The sequence below is a fragment of the Molothrus aeneus genome, chromosome 5 (genome assembly GCF_037042795.1).
Source record: "Molothrus aeneus isolate 106 chromosome 5, BPBGC_Maene_1.0, whole genome shotgun sequence".
Taxonomy (NCBI): domain Eukaryota; kingdom Metazoa; phylum Chordata; class Aves; order Passeriformes; family Icteridae; genus Molothrus; species Molothrus aeneus.
Genome location: NC_089650.1, coordinates 30,802,793 through 30,814,939, shown reverse-complemented (window position 1 = coordinate 30,814,939; position 12,147 = coordinate 30,802,793). Strand labels below are relative to the sequence as shown.

General features: G+C 36.5%; 1 protein-coding gene across 1 annotated transcript in view; it reads left to right on the top strand.

Moving 5' to 3' along the window:
• Positions 1 to 12,147, top strand: part of PTPRQ (protein tyrosine phosphatase receptor type Q) — a 99,376-nt gene that overhangs the window by 45,302 nt on the left and 41,927 nt on the right. The window contains exon 26 of the mRNA XM_066550705.1: positions 6,309 to 6,641. Coding sequence (XP_066406802.1) covers positions 6,309 to 6,641 — 333 coding nt within the window. The remainder of the gene's footprint in view (positions 1 to 6,308; positions 6,642 to 12,147) is intronic.

Here is a 12,147-nt window from a genome sequence, read left to right as displayed (position 1 = left end):
GTAATAAAAAGAAAACTGCTTCTGCTTTAAATATTTTCATTTAGATTTTACTTTATAGACTTTTCACTGTTTTCTGAGAATAATAATCATATTGATTGCAGTACTAAGACACAGAGAGTAATTTCCCCACTTCTCCCCCTTACTGCTAGTCATACCTGATATTATACCTGAACACAGTCTAAGAATAGGTTGAGGCCCCCACTGTACTCTGGTACAGTCCTTACCATTTGTTTTCTGCTAAACAGAGATGCATTCATGATGACTTGAATTTAAAAGAAATATGGTTATGGCTAGAAATTTGCCCAAGAAGCACTTTTTCATTTAATCTGGGCTTCATTTTCCAGGCCATTAACTTGTAGCTTTACACAGAAGTATGCCTTCTGAATAAATAAGAGTAGTGCCTAAAGGAATTGGTCTTGGGAAAGTTTCTCAGGTCTTTTGGTGTGGAGGTGGCAAACTAGCATCATCTTTTGTTACATGTGCACAAAATGTCTTTACACTCTGCCCTCGAAAGGTTCTGGATTTGTATCTCCAATATGCAGGTTCCCACTGGAAAATGTGGGCTTTTTTTGATCAAGACCTTTGAGAAGCACAAAGCATAGCAAGAGCTTAAAGCCTTCTTCACATCCAAGGAAATGCTGTTTCCTTCACCATAAATCCTTTTCTCAGGATTTGGCAGTTCATGACAGCTCTGAACTGGAGTTACATGATTTTCCTCATTAAGTAGTGAAGAAAATGACAGATGACCGTGATGCGCTGGAAGAATATTTAAACCCATGCCCTCAAGGGGTTCTTAGGGCTGCAAGTAGGATGTGCAGTGCAGATGGTTTGCCCTGGTTATCCTGAGGAATCAGCCTGCTGAAGAGCCACTGTATTGGAAATGGCAGAGCTTCAGTGTCCCCTGTCACTAATGCAGAAAAGGGCGGTGTGTTTCACATGTTCAATCCCTCTGCAAGTTCACATTTTGAAATTGTATTAAAGTAAAATCATCCAGTAAAAATTTCAGAGTGAATTCTTTGAAACATTTCTTTCCAAGATGACTAATTTTTTCCCAGATGTAATTTTCTTTATGTCATTTGGACTTCTTTACATCTTATGATTAGTTGTCTGGTCCAAATTTAAGTTAATGGCTTTGAGGTTGATGGAAAATCTTCACTAGAAAAATGCAGTATCACTTGGTTGCTGCCAGTGAAATTGTACTGGTGTGATTTTTATAAGAAGGTTGATAAACTAGATGATTCATATAGCTAAGGATAAAGGAATTTTTGTCTTTTTTTGTAGGGACTAGGTCAACTCTGCATTACTATATAAGAAATGGTGATGACATATGTACAAAGCTGTCATGGATAGCAACTACAGGTCAAACACAAATGTTTACTGAATAGCAGACTGTTTTAGTTTAATGGAAGGCTGAACATTTAAGACTTGAGTACAGGTAGCTTTTCACTACTCTTTTTCACTTTAAAGAAGTGCATTTCTCTCTAGATTTGCATGAGTTTATTTTTCAGTACTTAGATCCCACAGTTGGACACTGAGTTTTCTAATGTGCTAAGGGCTGAGAAACATGGTCCATAGAGGCTCTTTTAAGACGTGCTCTCAACTGTGCAATTGCCTTTAAAGCATGTCTGATAATGTCAATCCCAAGTCATGGGAAAAATAGTCTACAGTTTTTTATATTTTTATGTTAGCAAAATAATTTGAGTCCTATTAATGATGTACTTATTCATACTGAGCAGGACTTTGTATCATGATGACTCCTCCTGAAGTTAGCATTCTATACTTGATTAGTATTTAGTATGATCAGGGTTATCAGCTTAACCCATGGAACTCATTTGTGTAACTAAGCTTTAAAAAATTAATAGAGATAGTCAGTAAGAATATTTCTTTTCAGTTATTTCTATTTTCTGAAGCCTTTTTTTGGTGTGTGCCTACTGCTGTCGGTTCTACTTTGTTCTTCACTTTCCTCCTATTGACGCTCTTAATTCCGCCCAACAGACTTCTAGGCTGCCGCAGTCCTTTTCATCCAAACTCCAGCTACAAGCAGCTGTTCTGTAGGCAGGCTTTTTTTTATTAACTTTGTTAGGAACTATGCCATATCATATTACTGTCTTCTGTTCACAGCCTGTGCAGCTGTAGTTGTTGCTTTCTACAAAAGTCTCCACAGAACGCCATAACCTCTCTTTTCTCAGTAGATTTGTGTATGTGTCCTTTGCTGCCCTCAGGTTATCCTTGCATTGTGAATAAGGTGTTTTCTACCAAGTGTTTTTTGTTAGTTTAAACCAGTTCTGCTGGCCAATTTTAACTTGATATGAGTCTTTCCACTGTGCTAGTGCTTTTTCTACCAAGCATTTCCTTTTATTTATGTTATCAATTAAAAACTTACTCCAGAGCAGTCCACCAGCTTTGGAAGGACTGATTAGAATTGTAGCCAGACAAGCATAGGGCTGAGATCTGCCAAACTAATTTCTATTTAGGTGTGTAACTTTCTGTCAACTTCAGTGAGAGTTCAGTCATGTAAATAGGTTTTAGGAGCTTAAAATCCCATGCGGATCTGATTTCAGTTAGTTTGCATTGAAATTTAGGCATCATATGAACAATGGGAGATGAATCTGAAAATACCTCATTCCTCTTCCATTCCAGAAACTGAATTCACCAGCATTTCATGGTTAGCCTCTCTGCCAGCTCCCTGGCTGGCTTTCAAAAGCTGAATTAGAAGCTATTAAATGGAAAATTAGGTGGAGTACATTGCACCAAATGTTTTAGACTTAGAAAAACTCCCTACTCCCAGAGATAGTTGAATTATACTAAACATAATACAATAGGGAAGGACTGTGAGATATGTGATGAGACTTAAGGGATCCTATGTATGATTCTTGGGAAATTTAAACTTGGAATTAGGATGAGAATTTACACTAGCCAATCAGAGAACAGTCCTCAGCAATTAGTTTCTTACAATACCACATTCATAACCTTTCTCGTGCCCTTTCTTTCAGTGCACCTTTCTAGAAATTTGGATCAATAATACAGTTCCCATTAGGTACATATCAAATTGTCAGTGTATAAGAATTGATAAGTCTTTATACAGTTCCAATGTAACCTGAAATAATAATTGAAAAGTATGAAGTTTCTGGCTTTCATAATTTTTAGTGTGAACAGTGATCACTTCATCATAGTTAAGTCATGTTTAGAAAATTTAGACAAGCTGCATGATTACTCTAGGAAGCATGGAATGATTTGTTCAAATCAGTACCATCTGTGGAGAGAAAAAGTTGGGGGAATTTTAGTCATTCTTGAGGAATGGAAATCTGATTCTCCATGCTAGAGTAATTGTAATCCTCTTTGTATCTGTAACCCAATAGCATATCTGTCTTGAAATTGTCTCTGAACACAATCACCAAGTTCAAGAGACACTGTGCCACTGGGTGTCACTGCTCTTCACTGGGGCCCTAGGACCAAACATCTTTGATCTGCAGCAGTTTCAGGTCACATCTTTTCATTTGTTCCAATGAGTGATTACGTTTATGTTTGATTTGCCTAGGTAAGGAAAGAGACAAAATTAGCTTGATTTTAAACTGACTAACATTTAAGGCTCTGATTCCATTTTAAAGGTCTGTCTAGGGAATGAGAGAGAAAATTTTACTGTGAATTCTGCTGACTGACTCTTGATTTTTAGGTTACAAATATTTTGTTTATATAGGTCTTCATAAACTGGAAAAAAGACAACAGAAAATAGTTATCCAAGCTTTTGTGTCAAAGAAGAAATGCTTGTCTGATTGTCTGCTATCAGGATACCTGCAAGTTTATCTTTTAAAATGGTGGTTTTCATGTAGTGTTACTTACTGGGGTAATCCCAGGTGTTACCTTCAGCCTTGTGAAGATAATATGTATGAGCATCCTCAGCAGTAAGTTGGAAAAAGGACAGATAGAAAGAGAAACATCATTTCTCTGCCCTCCATTCTTCCCCCACTTTCAGTGAGTTTGTCTCTTTTCCAAATACAAGGAAGGCTCATAGAGGCTGGATTTATTAGAATTTTGTTAGTCTGCCAGAGAGCCCACAAGTCAAAGCCACCACCATTTTGCCTGATACAGTTTCTAGTTCTGTGAAAGCCAAGCGTCTTTTCCTTCTTTACTGCAAAATTGCTAACACTTGGTTATTTTTGATGTCATCATGCATGTTGAAAATAAGGGAACCAGGTACTCTCCTTAAGAAGAAAAGGCCACCATGGTGTCTAGATCATGGGCATTGCTCTTCCTTTGTCTGTGACCAGCCTCTTTAACCTGCCTTGTTTTAGGTGCAGAGACTGCAGTTGTGCTAGCCAGGGCTTAACCAGCTGCACATTTCAGCAAGTGAAAGTATATATTTCCACCTTCCTACTAACACTCAGCAACTAACCAGTTACTATCTGCTTTATGACAAACCCTAGTATCTGTATTGGAATATAGCCCAATAGTTAGTTTTCTATTCTATCCCACATTTTATCATTATCATATTTGAGTGTGTAAGAACTCAAATTTTTGCAGTATCTTAACAGATATTAACAGCTTACATTACAGCAGAATAGAAGATTTATGGAAGAAAAATACAGGTATTTTCTACTAACCATGTAGTATTTCTCTGCCTTTATTTTCCATAAAGTCAGTAGTCGAACTAGGACATTTCTTGTAATTTACAAAAATAGCTAATACAGCTTATATAGTTTTTATGACAATATTGCAGTTTTCTTTTTGAAAGGGGGTAAATTAAGTATTACATCCCCAAATCTGAGCAAGCAAGAATGGTACTGCATGTTTTGATATTTTTTACTACTTTCTGTACTTATCTTCATGCTAATAGCAGCAGAGAAAAACAACTTTAATTTTGATGGCATGGAGTATGATGATGGAAGTTGTCTTTAGCAAAGATTTTTTTAATATAGTTTGGTTTTGTTCTGTGTCTGGTTAGTGTGTAGCAAGATGGGGGCCAATGGGGCTGTTGCATGTTGGGGTGTTGGGTACTTGTGCATGAGAGCTCAGTGGAAGAGCAAGAGATGGCCTATGGTTCTTTGCCTACTCCCTCTCCTGCAGACTCCACCTGCTTTGGGTTCATTTGAAGGGATTTTAATTTCTCTGCCTTTTCATCAACACAGCTTTGTCTGATTCAGAATTTATATTTCTTGTAAATATCCATATTTAGTGGAGAAGATTTATCTTATTATATTGTGATAATTTTAATAAACAAATTGTTGCAGACAAAAGCAAACATCAGATATTCCCATAGGGCTGAAAGAAAAGAAAAAGGAGTATTTTCTCTTCCCCAGTAACGTTGGTCTGGGATCCTTTTCCTCTTTATGTAAGCCTTGGGATTTCTTCAGTTTCAGTTTGAGGATGTATGATGTGTTTTCTTTTACCAGTGATACCTCTTCCCCCAAAGACTCTAAAGCACTCTTTAAAGCTATGTGCACACAATGATTTCTGAGCTGATTTTTCTGCACAGTTTTTTGCCATAGAGAGTATTAGTATTATCTTACAGAGTCTTAGAGATAATATTAGCTTTCTCTATGACTATGTGATATAGCACAAAACCATATGTTCAACTGGTCTGTGAAATCTGGGAGTATGCTGCTGACTCAATATAGACAGAGTACATGTGTGTACATGCATATATATGTACATATATGCACTGCTTCTGTCTCATGGACGTGAATATAACTTCATATAAATAAGTGGAATCAAAGTTTGTGGGAAATTTATTTTTTATCTTTTATTCAGCTCTTTCTCTTAATGTTCTTGTAAAGCACTTCTATAATGCCAGACAAACGTATAGCATGTACTGATACTTTTCATTCAGAAGGTGAAAAAGGAGATTTACAAAACTTACCTTGATGTGTTGTGTGAGGATTTCATATATTAGCAAGAGAGAAGGAGATACACGAGTATTTCTAAATAAGGGCTGAAGAACCCCAGTTAGAACCCACAGTAAAACATGCTATGTGTAGCATAGAAAAATAACTTTGTGTAATATTCCCTCCATTAGCTGAGACAGTGCCCCAAAAGTAGCAATAGAAATGTCACATCTCTCTACACTGGTCCTACATCCCATGCCTGCAAGAATTTTTTTCTTTATTTCAAAAGCTATAGTAAACATATGCTACCTAAATATGTACACTGTGATTTATGCCATTGGAAATATTGCTTATTAAACATATTAATTTGAATCTTGGTCTTTAGATATGCTTATTAAAATATGTTTTTAACAGTGGAGAAAAGTCGTATAGTTGCAATCACCTTTCATTCGAATTAAGGTCTCTTACAAGTGTTTTAATCTATAGTTCCTAGTGCACCCAGAGATATTGTTTTTTCCAATGTGCAATCAACAAGTGTGACCTTGCATTGGAGATCACCAAAATCTATCCTTGGCTACTTTCAAAACTACAAGATTACCACACAGCTACAATCCATCCACTGCAGTGACTGGGAGGCTATGGAATGTATTGAATATGAGATGCATCAGTATTTACATGAAAATGTCATGGATGGCTGGATAGAAGACACAGTGTATGAACTGAAAAAATACAGATGGTACAGATTTGCTGTTGCTGCCAGTACAAATGTTGGTTATGGCAGTTCTTCACCTTGGATTTCAACTCAAACCCTTCCTGGCTGTAAGTAAGGATGTCTGCCATGTCTCTATAACAATGTGATGTTCATTTAAATAACAAGAACTCTTGTTGAAGTTATTTCTTCATAGACCTACAATACTGGTGAAGTCAATAAGGATTTATAACAACTCCTGACCTACTATACATATATATATATATATAAAATATAAATTGTGTGGTAGGTATACATACCTAATACTTACTAATATTTCAATGTATTTTGTGTACTGTTTTATATTTACTGATTAACCAACAGTATTTCAACTGTCATGTAGCTGTACTAGATGTGTAGACAAGGTAAGTCTGAATTTTTGCTGGTATGAGTTGATATGCCATTTTTCAATACAATTTCACCTGTGGGGTGTGCCAATGAAAAAAGTATTCTTTAAATTCTTTGACTAAAAGTCTGTTCATTAAGTTGTAAAACTTTCCTGAAATTCTTTTGCGTGTTTTTGGCAATGGAATTTAAGCAATAGTTTCTGAGGGATTAAGATTTCTTTCTAAAACCATATGCATCTACAGAGTTTACTAATCAGAGTAGCCATGAAACATGTACAGGATTGCCTTGACACATATTAGAACTCTCATGCCTCAGCTGAGGATTTAAGTTTCCAAGTAAGAGAAGAGGTAGTTGTCATAAATAAGTCAGCACAAAATATTTGAGAGAAGGGGACATGAAACATAAATTATTTAGGCAGTTGTCATGGGAATATATGATCTTCCCTACCAGTTTGCAGCCATCCTAGGACAGAGAATACCTGAGATCTGGCCTCTGTAGAACAACTGAGAATCACCATGGATAGCCTGACTTAATCACAGCTCTTTTAGTAATTTCCCCTTTCAAAATAATAATAATAATAATAATAATAATAATAATAATAATAATAATAATAATAATAATAATAATAATAATAATATAGCTACCAGGTACTTAAAGAGCTGTGTACCAAGGACTACTCAGCGGTCCAGATATTTGTCTTGTCCCACTCAGGTTTTTATAATCATGTGATGTGTGGACACTGTGATAGTAAACATCATAACAGCCTGATTTTTTTATAAAGCTCAGAAGTAGTCCTTTGGATTGAGAAGTGCTGGAATCAGCTGCAGAGTTATTCTCATGTGCACTTACTTTCTTTGTCTAGTGACTCATGGGGAAGCTCTGCCTGTAAATCAGTGCAACATTTTAAATTAAGGGAAAGAAAAACCCAACAAACCCAAATGGAGCAGAAAATAGATAACAGAAGTTCTCCACAACTTGAGCAACTCTTGAGCCAGCAGCTCTGGGGAGATTTCGTACTATCAAAATGATAGAACTCAGCTGCTGATGTATGCAAATACTTTAAAAAAAATTGTTGTGGAGTTAAAAAAAAGTTAGGGATGTAAACTGGAAGGGGAAGCAGATAATGAAAACACATATAATTGCATACAGTTAGGATGCTTTTTATGATTTCTTCTTCAGAGAGTGATGATTTGGTTTAAGAGAGACTACTTTCCTATCCAGCCCCACTGAGAAGATGGTAGATCAGAGTATAAACATCTCAATAGACTGCATGAGCCCTTTCTATTTCAATTCAGTGCTATTCTCAGCCACAGGTCCTCTGTATGTTCTATTAGATAGTTTACAAGTGGTGGGGTAGAAATTATAAAGGTTCCACCAGTTCTTCCAGCCCAGTGTCTGGAGCTGCTGACCTGTATCTGTGGTGATGCAAGTAGGCAGCAATGAATTTCCTGCGACTTAGGCTGATGACACATCAGGAGATAAGCTGCCTATAAAACACACCGCTGTGGAGTCAAGGCAGCATGGCACTATTCCAAATGTCATGTCTGGGCACTGGTCTTTTTCTGGGGTAATGGCAATCAGCTGAGGAGGAAGAAGAAGACAAAGGTGACATGACACCTCTGAGTAGCCAGCTGGCAGCTCTGTCGTGCTTCAGCAGTGCTAGGAGCCTCCACGAGCACTGGCTGATCTTTAGCAAGAGCAGGTTTCTAGGTACCTCATAATTTTCAAAGCCTAGTTTTTAAAATTGCTGTTAGAAATCCCCTCAGTTCTGCTCTTTCTTTTGCAAAGGCTACGTAAGCCTATAGCAGGAAAGAGCAATTCAGAATGCACCAAGCAGAATCAGCACTCTGGGCAGCCTTGTAACAGAAAACAGGTGTTGATCTCCCTCTCCTTTCCCTCATGAACAGGGCCAAGCATCCTCTGGATTAGCCTGCTGATACACAGCCAATATACTTGGTCTGTTAGGGCTTAAGAGTGCTTAGCTGCTATGTAAAATACCCTGAGTACTTAGCCCATAAAATCAATGGGAGTTGTGTTTGCACATTTGAGGGCAGAAGTTAGGCACTGTTTCACTTGATTTTCAAGAAGTGCCTCTGTAAGACATTGTTTCTACCAAAGGTAAAGTTACCTTTGTTGTGAAATAATAGTTTAAGGATTTTTTTTTCATAATTCATAGGGTTCTCAGAAATTTGTGTTTCTCTCAAGCCTAAAGAAAATATTCACCTATCATATTCAGAAGGTTTTTTATTATCATATTCAGGAGGAGCATATAAGGTGAAAACTGTTAGACTCATTTCCCAGAATATAAAGAGAAGAAACCTCAAGAGCAGCAGAAATTACATAAAATAATTCCTAAAAGTTTTTTACAAGTTCTGAGGATTTGATTGTTGTGCTAAAGCAGAAATACCTAATAATTCAGACTATCCAGGGTGTAAGGTGAGGATCTTAGCTGTTTATTTCAGTTGTTCATTATGAAGAAAAATTTAAGGCTATAGGAATTATTTTCAAGAATCTCTAACTCATTTGCAAGTCTCAAACAAAAAATAATGTTAGTGTTCTGCACTGAGAGTGGTTATAAAGTTACTCTATGAAAATACTACGGATTGCTAATGCAGCCCAGTTCTCACATCACACAGATAAACTATTCAGCCTTCCATCCTGCAGATTAATGTCACAGGAATTGTCTTACTGTCTCATAAAGTAGTGTGATGGCACCATTATTACTTAGCTGATTGATTGCCCAAGAGCCAAATCTATTCTACAAGATTAAATATTTCCATCATAACTTAGATTTATATAGTTACCAGCACAGAAGATCACAGTGTTGTATCACAGTAAGGGAAAGGGCAAGAAATGTTTTCCATAGCTATGGAAACTTTGTTCCCTCACCCCTACACTTACCCCAAGTTTCACTATTACATTTATGAGGAGAACAAGATTGGCTGAACTTAGGTTTTCTGAGAGAGAAATAATCGTGGAGGGTCAGTGTTAGATGGAAAATGAATGACACAAAATGAGCTGACCTCATTTTGGATCTCATACGGTTACACAATGCAACGCTTTTTGGTCAACTGCCAAGTCCCCTAATGCCAGGATACACTGAGGTACAAAGGAAAATCCCAGATGTTTGAATGTCCCATGAAGGCCAGGACATACAAGCATGGGGCAGAGGGTTATGCTTCTCTTTTCAGCGCCTTCTTTCCCAATCCCTGCTGATACCCAGTTGCTTGGTACTATTAAAGAAATGTTTCTGTGTGATGAAAAGTAATGAGATTTCACGTCTTGTTATGTGTTCTTTCTTCTGGAAAGCTTTGCCTGAGAGAATGTGTTTCTCTTTGTTACATTTCCTCAAAAGTAAATATTTGAAAATAATTATGGGCTAATATAAGATATAACTGTTCAAAACTACATAAAAATAACCTAGATGATTAAAAATTAAATAACTGAAGCACACACTTTATTTTTGCTGGGAAAGGGAAAAAAAGGAGCTGATCCTAACCAAACTGGCAAGCATGAATTTCTGTTAGAAAACTGGAGTATTCAGTCTTATTTTTGAAGATTATGCTAAATGATGGGCTATCCAGACTTATCTTCAAACTAACACACTTAACTGCTGCCTTAGCATCAGGACACAGATGGATGGGAAAGATGACCCTGACCTCCATAAGACCCACATTCCTGTGCAAGGATAGAAGCATGATAATCAGGAAATGATGGTTATTAGTTACAGAAAATGCATTATTGTGAAAACCAGGAGAAAAGTGCTTATGAGAGGAAGTGATTGGATTATGGGGGAATGAGAGAATAAGACTAGGTCATTTCTCCAGAGTAAATTGCTGTGATTTATAAGAGAAAGGGGGTAGTGATATCATGGCTTCATACTGACCAGATTCATTTCACAAACAAACTTAAATCAGAATGCGGCAGTCATCCACTGAATCAAACACAGATTAAAAAAAGATGTTTTTTGTAAGACATAATACATGTCAGATACCTTTCATTTTCTGGTTTTCCCCCCAGTTATACATGTAATTTCAGAAAAAATATTCCTACATTTCAGTATGATTTGGTTAATGTCTGATATTTTACTTTGCATAATGAAAATAAACCATGTATTAATATTTAGATGTACTTTAGACAAGTAACTAAATATAGCATACTCAATCAGAATTTTCTTGCAAATATCTACAAATGCATCACATATAAACTGCATATGGAAATTAACCATATAAGTAACTGCAAACTGTATAATTTGTAGATGAGATAATGCTTTAAAATTATTTCACACCATCTAATGCATAACTGCAGAGTCCATTAGTTCTATAAAAAACAATGGAAAATGGTCTTTGGAAACTTGGTTCGCATGAAAACTAAGGCCCAAGAAGCTGTATATATATATATATAATTTTATACTGTTTTTCAGAAATTTCCTTTTGCATTAAAGCTGATAAATATCATTGCCATAGTTACTAGAAGCATTGTTTACACTGAAAGGGTGTTTGGTAACAAGCCTGACATGCATTATCTGAAAAATAGAATTTGTGCTTATTCTAATTTTCAGGGACAATGCTTTCCCTTGTATTTTGTTTTATCTTTTGTAGCTCCCCACTTAACAGCCAGCCTTCTCTGAGCACTCTCCTCTTTTGCCACCCTTCATGTGCGCTCACAGTTCATTCAGTTACACTCCATTCATTTGTTCCATGCTCTTCAGTATTTTTGGGGACTGCTTCCAATGGTTGAATTTGATCCTGCCTATAAAGTCTTGTATATTCCTGCTAATCCCAGCACGGGAATCTAATTCCTGTATCCAACATCCCAAATTCATTTTAGCACCTTACCTAATCCCAAATATTTCTCTTTTATTCTGCAACGATGGTGCCAAATTTTCGCCTCCATAGTGCAAAATTTTATTATTTTCCTCATTAACCTTTCACAGATAACTGCAACAGCTACATACTTCTTTCCATGTTCTTTTCTTTTTCCTACCCTGTGTTCTTCCTGAAGAACTAAGTAGCCTCTTACATCCTCCAATTTCTTTCCTCATTTAGACCTCTTACCTAATGATTAATAGTGGAAAACTACATATACATGTGTTAATCTTGTTTGAGAAAAGAGACTGCATCTTCTGATTAGCATAGGTACAATCGCTTTAGTAATTTTTTATAATATACTGCTGACTGATATGGATATATTTGTGGTAGATTGAAAAGAAGGCACAATGAAGTCAGG